General features: G+C 37.9%; 1 protein-coding gene across 1 annotated transcript in view; it reads right to left on the bottom strand.

Annotated features, from left to right (window-relative positions):
• FNDC3A (fibronectin type III domain containing 3A) overlaps nt 1-19,848 on the bottom strand; it is a gene marked incomplete at its 3' end in the record, with an annotated part of 166,991 nt that overhangs the window by 48,144 nt on the left and 98,999 nt on the right. The window contains exons 4-7 of the mRNA XM_079721855.1: nt 19,201-19,277; nt 7,915-8,152; nt 1,632-1,901; nt 436-494 (exon numbers count right to left, since the gene is read on the bottom strand). Coding sequence (XP_079577981.1) covers nt 436-494; nt 1,632-1,901; nt 7,915-8,152; nt 19,201-19,277 — 644 coding nt within the window. The remainder of the gene's footprint in view (nt 1-435; nt 495-1,631; nt 1,902-7,914; nt 8,153-19,200; nt 19,278-19,848) is intronic.

Raw genomic sequence — 19,848 nt, 5'->3', positions numbered from 1 at the left:
ATACCTTTTTCTGATTTTCTGATTTCTTCTATTACATCTACACAAAAAAGGGACTGGGGAATATTAACTTTCTTCTATGCTTTTATTTTAACTCTTTTTGTATAAGGAGTTAATTGGATATATTTAATTTGGAAATAATATAGATGGGTTTTTAAAAAAATGATAATCAGTTGGACCTATACTCCTTATTAGATCTTTGCTTGGTCCAGTCATTTCCAATGTCATTGAGCATATATTAAAACCTTGTTTAAAAATTCTTGGTTGAGTATTCTGCTTCACTGATTAAACTGTCTCACCTTATGTCAGATCTGTACTGATCCACTACTGACCTCACATTCCTTACATATAGTTAAGTTTTAAACAAGGCCTGAATATACCAAAATCCTATATGAATATACTAAATATAAATGTCAAGAAAATACATAAGATACTTACCACTGGTTTGACAATGTTGGAAAGAAGTGCTTCAAAAGCTTTAGTTTCTTCATCTTTTTCTTAAAAAAAAAAAAATTTTTTTTTTGAATATTAAAAAAAAAAGAACCTAAATGCAGTCATCCCACTCCCTTCCCAATATGTCTTCTAAAACATATACCAAGTGGTTGGTATTTGAGAGTTTTATTTTCTAGTTTTTACCTCTTAGTTCATATTCAGCAGCTTGTGGCTCTTTAGAGTTCTTCTGCCTCAGTTTCTATGTCTGTTTTAACCGTGATTACTAATTATAATACCACTATATACATCTGAACTAGTCAATAAGTTTTACAGAAAGTACATGTTTATACTTAAAAAAAAAAAGTAAAGAATACTCTCTCTCTGGAAAGTCCTTATTTGCCAATCTCATACCTCTTAATGACAAGTTAACTATTTGTTTCATGACATGCCTTAACTGTGGTTCCCAAAATAGGAATATAATTGACTTGACCATAACTTGTAGCCACCACTGATGTATCTGAAACTTTAGCTTAACTCTTCTGAAACATCAGTGCTGAAAAGAATGATCAGAAGGTCTCAAAAATATGGGAGAACATTTTGATAAACGTTAATATACAAGCCAAGAGGCTGTTAAAAGCATTAAATTTGTTGATGGGGAAGTAAGGCTCAGAGTTCATATGGTGAAAGTCACAGGTTAAAGGAAGGATCCAAGGGAAACATGGGGATTTTGAAACAAAAGAACTTTTGAAGAAAGAAATGGACAATACTCTATCCTAACTACATAGTATATAAATAGATTGGTAAATGACAGAACTAGTTGCTATCAGGGACTTGCGTATAAAGAAGCTGGGAGGATTAAAGAGTTTTGACAAAAATCATCATAGCCTTATCTAGGTCCAGAAAGAAGAAGGAAAGGAATCTGTATGAACTTTGAGTTTTCCTATCAAAGAGAAATTTCTCTTGGTTAGTAAAGTTTAGATATAGGTGAAATTATTAATTGAGCTTTCCCAAAATGTAAAAAGAAATACCCTAGTAACAATTTAGGTTCTAAAACTTTCCCCTCACATTTAAAGAAGTGTTAGGCTATTAATCGACAGTTTATGTGAAGCATGAGGAAATGACTGAAAGGTTAGAATATACTTTTAGTAGGTTAAATGATGATAAAAAGTACAATTAGAATATATTTTACTTTAAATAGTTACCTTCTATTTCTGTATCAATTTGTGCACCACCTTTCCCCCTTCCTGACTTGTTCTTTGCTGATCCTATGTTTACACCACTAGCATTCTGCCCTTTCATAAGCCCATTATGTTCATTTATGGGAGAAGGGCATTTCTGGGGTGATGATGGTGGACTGTTCATTTTATCCTTCTGTGTTCCTTGGCGATCCTTTAATTTTTTCTGCAAACGTTCATATGTCTTACTAGATCTTTCATCTCTAAAGTTGGACCTTCCATGTGTAGAGTGGGCATCTAAGAAGAAATAAAAAATAAGACATTTAAAAAGGTCACTGTCTCCAAACCCATTTATGGCATGAGAAAAGAACAGAAAATAAATCTATCTATATTATATAAAATTTATGTATTATAAAATATTTCAAAGAATAATCTTGCATAACAAAGCTATTTCTGTGTCTCCACCAACTGCGAGAACCAAGCTTTGTGACTTGATTATAACTGTAATCTTATAGACACTTCTTTCCTTCCTCTTTTCTCAACTATTAATCTCCATAGAAACAGCTTGGTGGTATATGCTATGACTATTACAGGTGGGGAATAAGAGCTGAACTGAGCTGTGTACAGTTCTTTTACTCTTTTGTAGCCATTACTTTTAGCATCTCTTTCAACTTCAAACATATCAACTAGTAAACAGAAAATCTCCACCTACCTAAATTCCCTTATGATTCAAAAAAAGCAAATCATCACTAAAAAAATAAGGTTTTAAGAGTCAGCAAAAAGAAGTGAGTGGGACTGTTAACTAATAACAGAATCTAGGTACAGAGTATTACATCTTCAGATATGGTAAACTCAGGGCTGAGACTTAGAATGTATTCATTCTAATAAGTCATAGAGCAATATAAATCAATACCCTCATAAATATTGTTAAATCAGTTGTCCTCAGAGTTCATTTTCATTGTAAATTTAAAATCTGTAGTGAGGAAAATATGTTTCAAAGGAAAAGTCTCAAAAATCTCAGTAAAAAAAGTTTTAATTTATCAGTGATTTAAGAAAATTAGTATAATATTCTTGAATACTGTAAGGATATGCACAATAATATTAAAATAAAAACCCAGGAATTTGGATATGTACAAGTAAAAGAGTAAGTTTAGAGCCTTACTTCATATTATACACAAAAATTAACTCAAAATGAATCAAAGACCTAAATGTAGGAGCTAAAACTATAAAACTTATAGAAGGAAACAAGCACATATCTGCACGACTTTGGATTTGATAATAATTTCTTAGATATGACACCAAAAATACAAGCAATCAAAGAAAAAATAAGGTGGACTTCATTAAAATTAAAAACTTTTCTGCATCAAAGGATACCATCAAAAAAGTAGAGACAACATGGGAGAAAATATCTGCAAATCATATATCCAATAAGAGACTTGTCTCCAAAATATATAAAAACATTTACAACTCAACAAAAAGATAAATAACCCAATTAAAAAGAGGTGAAGGGGCTTCCCTGGTGGCACAGTGGTTGAGAGTCCGCCTGCCAATGCAGGGTCCGGGAAGATCCCACGTGCCTGGGAGCGGCTGGGCCTGTGACCCATGGCCGCTGAGCCTGCACATCCGGAGCCTGTGCTCCGCAACAGGAGAGGCCACAGCAGTGAGAGGCCCACGTACCGCAAAAAAAAAAAAAAAAAAAAAAGAGGTGAAGGATTTAAACAGACATCTTTCCAAAGATGATACAAAAATTGCCAATAAGCAAATGAAAAGATGCTCAACATCAGTAGTTACTAGGGACAAGCAAATCAAAACCATACTGAGATAATACTTCACACTCACTGGGACGGCTAGAATCTAAAGACAAATTTTGGCAACGATAGGAAGAAATTAGAACTCTCATACGTTGCTGGTAGGAATGTAAAATAGTACAGTCACTATGGAAAACAATTTTGCAGTTCTTCAAAAAGTTAAACATACAATTACCATATAAGCCAGTAATTCCACTCTTAGTTATATACCCAGGAGAAATGAAACCATATGTCTACACAAAACCTTGTACACAAATGTCACAGCATCATTATTCATAACTGACAAAAAGTGGAAACAACCCAAATGTCTATCAACTAATGAATGGAAAAACAAAATTATATCCACATAATGGAATATTTTTCAGCCATAAAAAGGAGAGGAGTACTTACCATGGGGCAAGCTTGAAATATACCTTGAAAACAGTATGCTAAGTGAAAAATGCTAGATACAAAAGGCTATATATTGTATGAACATTTACATGAAATCTCTAGAGTAGACAAATCCATAGAGACAGAAAGTAGATTAAGAGTTGGGGGAAAAGGGGGAATTGGGACTGACTCTTAATAGACACAGAGTTTCTTTTTGGGATGACAGAAGTGTGTTGAAATTAGATAGCAGTAGTGAATGTAGTATCTAGTGAATATACTAAAAATCACTGAACTGTACACTTTATTTTTTTTTATTTTTTTTTTTTTTTTGTGGTATGCGGGCCTCTCACTGCTGTGGCCTCTCCCGTTGCGGAGCACAGGCTCCGGACGCGCAGGCCCAGCAGCCATGGCCCACGGGCCCAGCCGCTCCGCGGCACATGGGATCCTCCCAGACCGGGGCACGAACCCGTATCCCCTGCATCGGCAGGCGGACTCTCAACCACTGCGCCACCAGGGAGGCCCTGAACTGTACACTTTAAAATGGTGAATTTTGTTATGTGAATTATCTCAATAAAAAAGAAAAAAACCACAAGGACTGTAATTAATTAGTGCATACTTTAAAAATGTAGTTATCCAAATGTTTTTATATTTCATTTACTATGCAAATAGAATGATAAATGAACCATGAGGGGAAAATAAAAAATATGTTGTAGTAACAGGAAATTTATTATCAAACAGATCTGAGAGGGTTAAAATCCTAACAGTGAACTAGTTGTGACCTTGCAGAAATTACTTAACATTTCTGAGCTTCAGTTTCTTTATCTGTATTTTGGAGGACTTTATTGAGGCTTAAGTGAGATAATACATGTATGAGCATAGTGTCTAGCAAATTTCAGGCTCAATAACCATAGTTGTTGACAGTGAAATGTTGGATTAGGTCCCACTTTGGGAATCCAAACAAAATATGCATGGAAAAGGGGTCATGGAGGCGGCTACTAATTATAAAACTACTGTAAAACTACTGTAAGTTACTAGGATCTAGTGGTAAATTCCTTGGCTTATAACCTCAAATACAATATGACTCTTTATCTTCCATCACTGGGTAGCTGGTTTTCAGATTAGTGCTCTTCGTAGATTTGTATGCTTCGCTTTCCTTCTCATCGCTGTGAATCATATTCATACATTCTAATGCATATCTCCTCTGAATAACAATGGGTTTTAACAATGTAAAACAGTAGTAAATTGTAATATTTAGCTTTTTCTTATAATTTTCTCAGGCACATTTTTAAAAAATATTGATTGATTGATTGATTGCCGCATTGGGTCTTTGCTGCTGCACGGACTTTCTCTAGTTGTGGCGAGAGGGGGCTACTCTTCGTTGCGGTGCGTGGGCTTCTTATTGCTGTGGCTTCTCTTGTTGCGGAGCATGGGCTCTAGGTGTGCAGGCTTCAGCAGTTGCAGCACGTGGGCTCAGTAGTTGTGGCTCGTGGGCTATAGAGTGCAGGCTCAGTAGATGTAGCACACGGGCTTAGTTGCTCTGTGGCATGTGGGATCTTCCCGGACCAGGGATCGAACCCGTGTCTCCTGCATTGGCAGGCGGATTCTTAACCACTTCGTCACCAGGGAAGTCCCTCTCAAACACATTTTAAAAAGCTAAGTCATAATTAGGAGTAAAAAAATGGAAGAGACCGATTTATAGTAAATTAAGTTCATTGGACCACTGCATGAGCCTCACCTGGAAATTTGTTAGAAATGCAGAAAACCAAACCACACTCAGACCTATGGAATTAATATGCATTACTTGGGCAATAGAAATAAGTTTGAGAAAAATGTAATATATTACATAATATATATAATACACATACTACTTACAGGCTGTGCTACACAATTTAAATTTTGTATTCAGAGTTATTTCTTCTATAGATTTACTAAGCGTAAATGACAGGTACTGATTAAATGCAAGGAAAACAGTGATGAATAAAACAGATTCAGTTCTTAGCTGGTTTACAGTTAAATAAGGGAGAAAGACATCCAAAAAAAGAACAAAAAAATCAAATTGTGTTAAGTTCTGTGAAAGAAACAAAAGGTTTCAGTGCTAGAGACTGACAAGGATAGATTAGGGAAGCTCTCTCTGAAAGCTGAAATCTAAAGAAAAAAAATAAATAAAGAAGCCTTGCATGGAAAAGGGGGAAGGGCACTTCTGGTAGAGAGAACACCATTTACAGAAGCATTGAGGCAAGAAGGAGCTTGGTTCTGAAAAACTGAAGGTGGGGCACATGCATGGGAAAAAGTGGGACAAGGCAGGATCTTGTCCAGGGCAGCAGTTTGCAACCAGCCTCACTCCTGGCCCCCAGGAGTCATCTGGTAATGTCTGGAGATATTTTTAGTTGTCACAATCGAGTCAGGGTGAGGGCTGGAGTTGTGTGCTACTGGCCTCTAGTGGGTAGAGGGCAGGGATTCTTCTAAATATCCTATAATGCACAGTTCTGTCCTCCACAATAAAGACTTATCCTTCCTCAAAGATCTAGAGTGCTGAGGTTGAGAAATCCTGGTCCAGGAGAAGGGTTTAGGATTTTATTCTAAACGCGATGGAAAGTCACTGAAATCCGCTAAACAGAAGAATGGTCTGATTTGTATTTTAAAATGATTACTCTGGCTGAGCCTGGATGGTTGGGGGCAAGAATGACAGCAGAAAACCAACTGGAAGGCAGTGGTTGCAGCTGTCCTACAAGAGCTGATGGTGGACTAGAACTGAGGAGCAGTGGAGAAAAAGTAGATTGATTTGGGAAACTTCCGAAAGTAGATACCAGTTGAAGTGGGGGTTGAAAGAGGAGGAATCAAATGTGGCCACGTCTGGTTTTTCCCTTGAGCAAACTGAGTGGACAGTGGTACCATCTATCGGGATGAAGACGGCAGAGAAAAGCAGGTTCCATCATTGAGATTTATGTTTTAAAATGCTATAACTGAGATGTATGAGACAATTTAAGTGGAGTTATCAAGAAGGCATTTACGGGAGTTCCCTGGTGGCCTAGTGGTTAGGATTCCGGGCTTTCGCTGCTGTGGCCCAGGGTTCAATCCCTGGTTGGGGAACTGAGATCTCGTAAGCCGCATGGCATGGTCAAAAAAAAAAAAAAAAAAAGGCAGTTAGAAATAAAAGTCTGTGACTCAGAGGAGAGGTTTTGACTGAAGATACAAATTTAAGAACTGTCAGTATATAGACGGTATTTAAAGCCATAGGAAAGAATAAGATTATTATTTTGTGTGTGTGTAGTTGTCTATTCTTCCCAACAATTTAAACTCCCTGAGGGCAGATGTTATGTCTTACTGTTTTTTTCAGTATCTTACAGAACCAAGCAACTTTGGTTAGTGGCATCAGAGGCTTCAGGATTTAACAGTAGCATGATTATTCCTGGCTAAAAAATTTCCTCAGAGCCTAGAGAGCAGCAGGACAAAGAAGACCTCTTGTTTGAATGTGTCCCCACTAAATATTGCTGCCTGACAGAAGTTACTTCCCCTCTTTGATTTTCTGTTTACTCATCTGCCTTGAAAGGTGATCATGAGGATGAAACATTTAACATAGTGTTTTTTTGTTTTGTTTTTTTTTTTTTTTTTTTTTTTTTTTTTTTTTTTTTTTTTTTTTGCGGTACGCGGGCCTCTCACTGTTGTGGCCTCTCCCGTTGCGGAGCACAGGCTCTGGATGCGCAGGCTCAGCGGCCATGGCTCACGGGCCCAGCCGCTCCGCGGCATATGGGATCCTCCCAGACCGGGGCACGAACCCGTATCCCCTGCATCAGCAGGCGGACTCTCAACCACTGCGCCACCAGGGAGGCCCTGTTTTGTTTTTAAATTAAGTTTTATTGGGGTAGAGTTGATTTACAATGCTGTGTTAGTTTCTGCTGTACAGCAAAGTGAATCAGTTATACATATACATGTATCCACTCTTTTTTAGATTCTTTTCCCATATAGGTCATTACAGAGTATTGAATAGAGTTCCCTTAACATAGTGTTTGAATAACAGATAATGATTGTGATATTGTTACCATTTTTTGTTTCTTTTATATAGTAATAGTACCTATTATATCCAAGGAAAAAATAGCCAACTCCATAAAACAGGAATATTTTTAGATACTTACCTACATCTCCATATACTTGTGAAGACTGATACTGTGTCATATACTGTGTTGCCATGTCTCCAGCTCCAGTTACTGGTGAGTACATGTGGCGTGGTGGAGGGGGCATCATGGTTGGTACAGGAATGAAACCAGGTAGAGGAGGATGTGGAGAACGATGGATGACTGTGTGACCACCAGGATGAAACTCTGGTGCCTGAGGAACCACAACAACCCTTCGAACACCATTGTCTTCAATAACCTACAAAATGAACAACAGATTAAAAGTTTCTTCCACAGGATGTTAAGCAATCTTTTTCAAATATGTTAGAGTAGGAATTTTTACACCATTAGGAGTTAATTAAGAAATTTTACAGAACCAGCATGAAAAGATTTTATTAAGTACATTACATACATATGAATTAGCACTGAACAACATGAAGTAGTTTTTGTTATACAATGCAATATAAATCTTAAAACACTGAGAAGACAAGCTAAATAATAATTGAAACAATGAGTTATGACATCTGGTAGTTATCTTACGTGATACATGCATTTAGTGATACAGTAAAAATGAAGGGAGTCTCAAGGGAACTTTTGGTTTGAACATAATATGGGAAAAAGCTGGATCCAGACTCCTAAGATCAACCATATATTGAATTTAGGTATAAAACTTTTAGGACCATGACCAGAACAATTTTAATAACTGAAGATCATGTCAAGGGAGGCAAACACCTAATATACTCACTCCCAGTTAAGAAAAATATCTGTGGCTCTGAGTCGTAGAAATTACACGTTTTTAAATAGGGGTCACACTGTGGCAAAGGATTTTTTAAAACGCCAGATTTATTCCTTTTGAACCTCACTGGACAACAAGGACATACAGGAAGGCCTAAAAAGGTACAAGATTTAACCTCAAAATTAGAAATCCTTCTACTAAAACAGGGTCCTTAATCTTTTAGACTTAAATGATTACTACTGTAGTACAACAAATGGCTAATAACAGAAAACGATTAAAATGTAAAGTGCTAACTTGAAGGCAAATCCTGATATTTTCAGGAAGTACACGTTTTACTATGCTTAAACGAATTGCAAATTTTGTTTATAAACATGTGTTTGGGAGGAATATTAGAAAACACACTTATTTGGGTAAAGGTAAGCCTAGATTACAAATAAATTACTGCTTTAGAAAGAACATAGCTGCTACTAAATAGCCTATTAAACTAACCTTACCTGTTGGAGTGTGAGATGACTTGTCCGTAATATGGGACCAGAAGAGCAAATGAATCACTGTTTTTATACACTAGCTCTAGAACTACAATGCCTGGCTTCTAGCACAATGGATGCTTCATATCCCACCTCTCTCCCTATTTAACTCAGTTCTGGATTCAAGCCTCAGACAAGTGCATATGACTGACTGGTGGAAACTAAATCATACCTGGAAGCCTAGCTGAAGATAATCTGGAAACTGTTGAGTTTTTTCAGCCTCTAACCTATAGGAACGGACATTAGATGAAGTCTGAAATGGATTCTGAGTGAGCCAAACCACAGTGTCTGTCATTAACATAATACTTTCATCTTTCTCAACTCTCTGACTCAGAAATCTTAAATGACCCCGCCATTTCTGATAGGATTGTACCGTACATACTCTTCAACCTACCATCCCATCTGGTTCCAACCTGTCGTTATTGCTGTATCTTCTTCCACACCAAATGCTGAACTCTTAATTCCAGCCAGGCTGGTATACTAAAAAAAAACTATCTTCATACCTAACTTACATATTTCTTTATCTTGTACTTTGGTTTATGCCATCTACCCTCTTCACTTTGCTTCCCCTTAATCCATAACCATGCAAATCCCATCTCTCCTTCCAAATCTAGCAATACCCTCCTCCATTCATTAAAAAAACAAAAGATTTGTTTTTGAACAAAAAGAAATTGGTAATTTAGGAGAGAAAATACAGCGTGATGTGTTTATGCGGGCACACACACTAACAGGGGCAGACAAACATGACATCAAAAGTAAATTATTGAGCATGCTGCATGGTGATAAATACTACGAAGAAAAAAAAAACCAAACAGAACAGGTAAGGGGGATTAGAAGGATTGTGGGAGGGGAACAGGTTGTAGTATAAAAGAGTGATCAGGATACGCCTTATTGGCAAAATGAAATTTGAGCAGAGACTTGAAGGAACTGAAGGAATTAGCCACACAAAAATCTGAAAGAGTGTTCTGGGTAGAGAGAACAGAACAGAGCCTCTAAGGTAGAAGTGGCTAGAAGGAAGCCAGTGTGACTGGATCAGCATAAAGGAGGAGGAAGACAGAAACAGATGAGATCAAAGAGATACATGGGCTTCTCTGGTGGCGCAGTGGTTGAGTCCGCCTGCCGATGCAGGGGAAACGGGTTCGTGCCCTGGTCCGGGAGGATTCCTCATGCTGCAGAGCAGCTGGGCCCGTGAACCATGGCCGCTGACCCTGCGTGTCCGGAGCCTGTGCTCTGCAACGGGAGAGGCCACAGCAGTGAGAGGCCCGCGTACCGCAAAAAAAAAAAAAAGAGAGATACAAAATGGTAGGGGATGGACTTCCCTGGCGGCCCAGTGGTTAAGACTCTGCGCTTCCAATGCAGGGGGCGTGGGTTCCATCCCTGGTAGGGGAACTAAGATCCCACATGCCGTGCGTGGCCAAAAAAAAAAAAAAAAAAAAGTAGGGAAGGTGGCCAAGTCAGGTAGGGCTGTATAGGCTTATTAAAGACTTGTATTTACTCAGTGAAACAGGAAAGCATCACAGAGTTTTGGGCAGAAGAGGGATACAAACAAGTGATTCTCATCCAGGGGTGATTTTGTGGTAACACGTGGAGTCACTTTTAGTTGTCACACCTGGAGCTGGCGGCACTACTTCGCATCCAGCGAGCTGCGGTCAGGGATGCTGCCTCAATGCCCTGCAACACACAGGGCAACCCCAAAACAAAAAATCACCACGCCTATATGTCTACAGTGCTGAGGGTGAGAAGGTCCTGACATACTCTTCTCTTACAGGATTACTCTGGCTGCTGAGTTGAGAACAGATTGTAAGGCAAGGGCAAAAAGGGGGAAATCATTCAGGAAGCTACTGCAGAAATCTAGGCAAGAGATGGTGGAGGCTTGGACCACGGTGGTAGCAGTGGAGGTGGTAAGAAGTGGTCCACATTCTGCGTATCTTTAAAGGTAGAACAACAAGATTAGCTGATAATTCCAGCGGAGAAGTGTGAGAAAGAAGTTTTGGAATGATGGTATTTCACCAACAGTGAAAGGGAAGGCTGCAGTTAGAACAAGTCATTTGGGGGGTGGGGGCCAGGGAAGATGTGGAGTTTTAGGTTTTGCGCATGTAAGTTTGGTAAGTCTGTAAGACATCTAAGTGTAAATTGTTGAGTAGGCAGTTAGATAATAGTAGTCTGCAGTTGCAGAAAGATTGGGAAAGGACAACCAGGTAAGGCAGGAAGAAAACTTAAGAATGTGGAGTCTGGAAGTTTGGTTAAGTGTGTCAGGGAGGAAGGATCAATTCTGTCAAATGCTGCTGACAGGTTTAATAAGATGAAGACTAAGGACTGACCATTGGATATAGCAATATGTAAGTCATAGTGACCTCGATGAGAGCAGTTTTAGTGTGATCATAGGGGCAAAGCCTGATTGGAGTGGATTTAAGAGAGAAAGTGGGGAGGAGAATTAGAGAGGTAACAGCACAATTCTGGAAAGTTTTCCTGCAGAGGGGAATATGGGAATAGGGTGGTGACTGACAGTAGTAGAGTCAAGCAGCTTAAAAAATTTGTTGTTTTTAGTGAGAGCAATTACAACATACTGATATACTAATCAGCACAATCCATCAGAGAGTAAGAAATTAATGATGTAGGAGAGAGAATGCTAGAGTAATGTCCTTGAGCAGGCAAAAGGAGATGAGATTCAGGGCTCCAGCTGGGGCACAGGATCTAGACAGGAGCAGAAAAGTTTGTCTTTGTTCTAGATGAAAAAGAAGTATGGACTGATGATGAGATGAGAAGGTAGAGCATATAACTCCACATATTGGTAGAGATGTGGGGTTAGGAGCCTGTAGATAGTTTCTTTTGATTATTCTCTGTGACCCTTTCCTAGACACCACAATCTCAGTGATCTCTGCTTCCTAACAATTCCATTGCATTTATTCTCTATCACTTGTTTGGTATCCGTAACACGGTAGTATTTGTTAATTTTCCAAATCCATATGTCTTACTCTATAATTTAACTAAGTTTCTCAAGGGACATGTATTAACTATTTAATCCTCAACACAATGCTACAAAATAGGTAGTAGTATTATCTCCATTTTTTAGATGGGGAAACTGAGGCACAGAGATGTCAAATAACTTGCAAGGTCACACAGGTAGTAAGTGGAGGAGCTAGTAACTGAACTCAGGTAATCTGGCTTCAATTCTATGTTCTTATTCATTTTGTGGGCATAGAATCCAGAAACACCTGACTTCTGCTTTTAAAAATTTCACAAACACAAGTGAGATCTCATCGGTTAAAAAAGAAATGGCGGGCTTCCCTGGTGGCGCAGTGGTTGAGAGTCCGCCTGCCGATGCAGGGGACGGGGGTTCGTGCCCAGGTCCGGGAAGATCCCACATGCCGTGGAGCGGCTGGGCCCGTGAGCCATGGCCGCTGAGCCTGCGCGTCCGGAGCCTGTGCTCCGCAACGGGAGAGGCCACAACAGTGAGAGGCCCGCGTACCGCAAAAAAAAAAAAAAAAAAAAAAAAAAGAAATGGCTAAATTAATTTTGAAATTAAAACTTTTCTTTTGAAAAGAAACATTTCAAAAGAAATGTTTTTCTTTTCTTCTGAAAAAGAACATTTCAAATATAAAGATAAGCTGAGGGAAGAGAGATTGGGGAGTTATTGTTTAACAGGTTGTGAAAATGCATAAAAGAAACCTCATTTAAAAAAAGAGTTGGGAAGCCCTGAAGGCTTCTCACTTACTACTGCTTGCTGCCCCTTGGAGACACTAGCAAGAAGCATACCTTGCATTCCCCAACCAGAAGAAGCTTACTTTACATACCCCAGCTGGAGGAAGGAAGATTTTTCTCCTCGCCCAGCAACAGCCCAGCCAATGAGAAGCTACCACAACTAGCCTAATGAGAAGCAGCCATAACCCTGGACTCTCTTTCCTCCAATGGATTTTGCTCAAAAAACCACCCCTTCCCAACCCCCCTCTTTTCTTTATAAAAGAATAGTCCTCTTCTTTGTTTTGAGGACTTGCTTGTGGTTTGCTATAGTTTGCATGCCCTGAACTGCAATTCCTCTGCTATTCCTGAATAACGTCATTTCGCTGCTATAATAACTATGTGTTTTATTTTTAAGGTTGATAAGGTACAGACTTCAGCTTTGCAAGGTGAAGAGTTCTTGTGGATGTATGGTAGTACAACAGTGTGAATGTACTTAATACCACTGAACTGTACATTTAAAATAGTTATGATGGTAAATTTTTAGTGTGTATTTTACCACAATTAAAAAAAAAAAAAAAAAAAAAGCTAAGATGCAGAGATTAAAAAAAAAGGAGCCAGAGCAGGACCAAGAGTGTGTGGAGAACTCCACCGCTTCCAGTAACCACCTGAGCAGCCAGTAACTTCAGAGTAAGGCCAGAGACCTCAAAACTATCTGCTAAGGGCATTGAATTTTATATCAACAGGGTACACTGACTGTGATGATTAAAATAAAATCAAGTCGTGAAAAGGAAAAAAAAGGTAAAATATCCGAATTAGTCTATGTTAAAAAAAAATTAAAGGCAATGAGATACAATTAAATGGAACTATCAGTATAGTCTGACCACCTAACCACATATGCCACACAATTTCTAATTAGACAAAGCCCTGTTTTCTTTTCTTTATTAAACACAGACATAATTGAGAGGGACTGCAGAGGAAGGAGGTTGTTTACTGTCTGACATTTTATATTGTGCACCAGAATATACATTCCATGACCGATCTCTTCTGCCTAGCATATGACAGATGCTCAAACATTTTTCTGTTTAATGAATGATACGACCAGAAATAAGTTCTGTTAGTTCTGCTCGAATGCTCCCCTGCCCCGCCTTAACACCCCCAAACTACTAGGGTTTTGTGACTCTTCAATGCCTACAGTCTTTGCTTCCTCACTACTTTTAGCAACCTACTTCTGTTGCCTCACCCTGAACCCTGAACTACTCCAACTTTAAGCTATTAAACAATAATAAAGATATTTCTGGCCATTCATCCAACAGATACTTGTTTTATATATCTAATCAAACACACAGCAATGTCACTAAGTGACTACAACCTTTCTCTTCAGCTCTTACTGTGACTCTTCGTCCTCAGCTAATCCTCTAAGTCCCCTTCCAGTCTCTTACACTGCTGCCCATCTTTTCTGGCTGTTCTCTCCACGAGAGACAGGGAAGACCGAGATCAGACTGGTTTGTAGAACCTTTGAAAAATTCACTGACCTCATTGCTGCGTGCTGACATAAAGGCACAGTGAAATACCAAGTCCAGCTCAAAGGAGTAATCTGAAACTTCATGAAGCTGATATAGGCCCTTTCCCCACATCATGAGAGCTACAATCCCCTCCCTGTTAGGTACCCTCTCATCACCATAACAACCCACATTCTATAAAAAACAGGGGAGCTATTCATTACAAGAAAGGCAGAAGGAGAGAACTTTTGCTATTACCTTTCAGGAGTTCCATTCAGGTAAATCTATAATATTTTCTTGATAATTCATTAACTTCATCCTTAAAATACCAAGTGTTCTGAGCTGCAGTGCCCTTAGCGACTGTAAGTTATTATGATTTGCCAGGAAATTAAGTTCCTTCTACACCTGTCACCTTTTGCTTTCCGTGTCATCATTTGCTTTGTTTTTTGAGTTTTACTGTTTCTGTTTGTTTCTCCATTTGATGTCTCAGTTCAGTTGGCACATATTTCTGCCTCTATGCAGTATGTCAAATCTCTTGTAAACCTCCCTTTCTTACTTGTTAAACTATAATAATAGAATTCGTGAAGGTTATGTCTCCAGGTTATAATAACACTCGATGCAATTTTTTTCCCTACCCTTTTACATGTTTTCCAAGTTTTCTATGTAATAATGATCAGAAAAATATACAACTTTTAAAATATACAACTATATTTGTTCTTTATCACTAAATATATTTCCCATTGGCTTGTTTGCAAAATTAATATTCCTTTATATTTAAGCTTCCAGTGAATTACATTTTGCTTTATGCATATCATTTTAATTAACTTTAGGTTTCCCTATCATATTGGATGGTATCTTACACAGTGTCATGGTTAATAAAAATTTTTTTTAAAAAAAGATCCATTTTTCTGATCCAACAGTAAAAGTTATGTAACTGAAAAATTAAGTCTGACTATTCCCATTACTGCTGAGTAGAATGCTAAAGTATCAGAGCAATAAGGTACAAATATTATAAAATAAACAGTATTGTGGAGCTCTTGAATAGATATGCAAAGGAACTATAACACAACTGGCAATTTTAATGGCGAGTTTGGGTTTTGCAAATTACAAATGAGAAAAACAGAATCAATTAATCCCCAAATTACCCAGTGTATAATACCCTGTCTGTTATTCTCAAAAATGAAGTTAAAATATATGAGTTAATGATGAGTTCACACGTGAAGTGCTTCTAAACTTAATGGGGACATGCCATTGGTAAAACATCAAAAATTTGAAGGTTGATTTATCCTGGGTAAATCATGATTTCTTCTTGTTTCTACTAATAAGTATTTTTGTTAAATCTCTATCTTCATCTTAAATTAAGATCTATCTTTTGAACCTTTCATTTTTCAGCCTCAACATGCTCCTAGATATGTAGCATCATTACTTCCTCAGTGGTAGAGCTAAACGGTCCCAACACTGGATTTTAATTTTTGCAGTCCTTGCTTGCCTGACCAAACGTTTTAGGATACATACATTTGCTGAATCCTATTAGTATGTATTGAATTACATGATGATATAGCAGAAACATTACTTGACCCTCCTTGGATCACTGGCCTTCAATAAGAGATACACGTAAGGCCGGGATGGAGGTGATTAAACCTGCTGCCCTGAGGGGAGAACAGTGTAGGAAAGTCTAAAAGGAGACTACAGATGATAGCTATTCATGGATTTAGTGTGTGTGCTACTTGGTTCCTGCTGAGCCAAATATAGCTTGTACTTAACAACAGCCATCTCTGTGTCTTAACATTTGGTTCATCTCCCAGCTTCTGTATTTGCTAATATAATTACGTTTGCTTATGTGCCAAGTTTTGGACAGTTATCAAGCTCTTAGTTGTGCCTAGAACTTGGCTCTTTATAATTATTTTCTAACATCAGAAATTGCGTATGTCAGGCAATGGGGGATGTACTTCAACAGTGATGTCAAAATGTTGGAATCCATAGTGGGTACTTAAATTATTTCAATAATGATGAAACTAGATTTTTGTCGTTGGATTACCGCTGTGTGCTTAAAATGATACATTTCCTAGAAATAATCTTAAACTAAGGTTGATTAATTGTTAATTAATAATTAGCCTCACATAATCCTTCCAGTAAGATTATTGTTAAAGTTCATTCACTTATTTGACAAATATTTATGAAACACCTACTATATCTGAGTTACCACAGAACAAAAATAATAATTAAAAGGTACCTCCCTATGCTCAAGAAACTTAAAATCCCATATAAGAAGAATATATATATATATATATACACAATTATAATACTAGGTGGTATAAAACATATAACCAAAGAATGGTACAAATAACTTGATCTAGGTTCTCAAGGATGGGTAGAATTTCAAAAGGCAGAAATGAGGGAATGAATAACATTCCCCAAATAACAGCATTAACAAAAGCATGGAGAAAGAAGAACATCAAGCGAGCATGTGAGTAGTCATGTTTGGCTGCAAAAATAGATTATGTGATTAGATGTATCAAGAGAAGGGTACGGAGACAAACTAGAAGAGAACTGTGTTAAGGCCTTATATGTCAAGAAATCCAGACTGCATTGAGTGGACAAACCAAATAATAAGCACAGAAGTGAAAAAAATCAAAGAAGTAATATAGGAAGATTATTTCAGTAGCTCTTGGCCTAAAGATATAGAACCTCCACTTGGATGATTATTTGATTGATTTACTAATATTTATTGAGCCCTTAATATATGACAGGCATTGTTCTCAGCATCGAGGAAATAACAATGAATATGAATCCTATATGATCTAGTCCCATTATCTCTCTGACCTCATTGCTTACTATTATTCTGCCTTAAGGACTCAGTCCAGCCATGATGACCTCCTTGTTGTTCAGGCATGCTCTCATCTTAGGCCATTTGCATTGGCTGTTTCTGTTCCCAGAATCCTCTTTCCACGAACAGATGCATTGCTAACTCCCAACTGTCCTTCAAGACCTGGTTCAAAGTCACCTTTCCAATGATGCCTAGTCTGATCACCCTGTTTTAAAATGTAACTAGCTCTATTTTCTATTACTCACCACCTAATACATTATATAATTTATCTATTTATTATGCTTATTGTTTCCTTTTCCCCACAAGAATGTAAACTACAGAAGTACAGAGGTCCTTGCCTCTTTTTATTCAAGCACCTAAAAGAGCACCTGACATATATAAGCACTCAATACATATCTGTTGAACACTGTTGAATACAGGAACTGTACGAATTCATAATCTTCTCAGGAAAGAGAATTTATTAACTAAACAGTGTCAAAAATTCATTAAAAGAAGGATACACATAATGTGCCATAAGAACCCCAAAGGAGAGGCACCTGAAAAGGTTCAAGGAAAGCTAATTCTAGAAGGTCATGACTGAGTGAAAGGAGAGGGGTAGAAATTTGCTGTAAAAACAAAAGGTACTGTTAGCTGAGAGAAGAGGATACACTATAATAGCCTTCAAAGAATCTGTCTTAATCATCTTTATGTGACTGGCAACCAACGCAGAGCTTGACACGTGGTACCATTCAACACATTTGTTAAACGGAACTGTGCTAGAGAGAAAAGACCGAGTATCCTCTTTAGGTGGAGAAAGGTCTGAGAAGGAACAACCAGAGAAGTAGGAAGAATCAGGATAGCATTACTTCAAGGAAATCGGGGATAATCTGGGATAAATCATATAAATAGGGTCAAATGTTTAGAGGTCAAAGAGGATCGGGCTGGAAAAAGGCCTTTGGTTTGGTATATACCAGGGAGTAGATTTAGTAGGGTAATAAAGGCAGAATGCAGGCTAAGGAGTCAGTGTGCTAAACAAAAGTAGAAAGTGAGCAGATTACTCTTCTGAAAAGCTTACGAAGCACTTTCTAATATGTTATCATCTCATCTTACAGTGAGGACACTGAGGCTCAAGTAAATTGATTTATCCCAGGCCACGCAGCTAGCGAGGGTTTTAAAAATGACATGGATCCAGCTTTTTGACTCTAATTCTCATACTGCTTCCATTCTCCCCAGCATCATGGTCCTCTTTTGCTCTCATTCATATAGTGGTAGGCTTCACAGAGAGAGCAGTGAGTCCACCACAATATCCCACCAATATTCTGGCGTCATCAGAGAGGAAGTAAGAGAGGGTCTGAAGAAAATTTCAAGTATAAATTCAGTGCCAGGGTAAGAAACTGGCTATTTCCAAAAAGGTTTTCAAGCAATGAGTGTTGACTACATAGAATCTCAGTAGCAGATATTGAACACCTAGAGATACTACAGTTTAATTAAGTTTGCCTGTGCAAATAAGTTAGCTATCATTTTTTTCTTTAAGTCAGAGCTTTCCAACTGGTATGTAGGAAAGGGCTACAGGTGTGTGGTGATATTGATCCCCTTAGCCCTTATGGTTGCAGGTCTACAGGTCTAAATTCTCTTCTATTGACCACAATGTGCCATACAATTATTATGGGTGTCTGTGAATGACTGTAAGAATAAAATTGGAAGTACCATCTTGGATTACTTTTAAGCAAATGATTAATTTTTAAAAGTTAGTTTAGGTACCTTTAAATCTTAAGATATTACTTATATTGCTCACATACCCAAGGAGATAAAACTCTAAAATTAATTCTGTATTATAATTCAACACCCAAAGACAAGGCCAAATGATGAGTGCTGCTAACTTAATTTTTCCTCCTTTACAAGTATACTAAATGTACTAAAATATTTGAAATAGATTTACCAAAGATATACTGTACTGGGTAAGCTTCAGCACTTAAATGGTACTTTTTGTCTGAATTAAACAGTAACATTACGATCACTATTATATAGGTATAAAAAGAAAAATTACATAAAACATACCTGTGGGGCATATCCAGGAGGCACGTAAATAGGAGGCACAGAACCATTTGGGGACATCATTGGAACCTGAGCAGGACCTGAATGGGTCACAGAAATTATGTATTAATCCAGGATTACTTAGCAAGCTAAAATTGAAAACAATCTGAATTACATTTTGAATTCTTCATCTAAACACTCAAACTAATAGTAACTGTATTACTATGGAAAGAAATTTAGATGTTAAAAAATAGAAAAGTTTAACTTATAAAGTGCACTGATTGCTCTTTACCTATAGTTGTTTCTCAAACTTGCCTAGTGATCATAACAGTCACCTGGGGAGCTTTTTAAAACACACAGGGACTTCCCTGGCAGTCCAGTGGTTAGGACTCATGCTTCCACTGCAGGGGCGTGGGTCTGATCCCTGATCAGGGAGCTAGGTTCCCACTTGTGTGCGGCATGGCCAAAAAACCCCGAAAAAACAAAAAACACACACAGATTGCCAGGTTCTCCTAGAGATTCCTGTTTAGTATGCTTACAGTAAGTGGGGGTCTTGAATCAGCATACTTACTTTACAGATATCCAAGGTGATTCTTATAATTGTGCAAGTTAAACACCTAGAGGAAAATCAAACTAAATTTTGCATATAAAATCAATGAAAAATACAAAAGG

This window comes from Hyperoodon ampullatus, assembly GCF_949752795.1.
Source record: "Hyperoodon ampullatus genome assembly, chromosome: 16".
Classification (NCBI taxonomy): Eukaryota; Metazoa; Chordata; class Mammalia; order Artiodactyla; family Ziphiidae; genus Hyperoodon; species Hyperoodon ampullatus.
The sequence above is the reverse complement of the archived record's forward strand: the minus strand, read 5'-3'. Positions and strand labels throughout refer to the sequence as shown.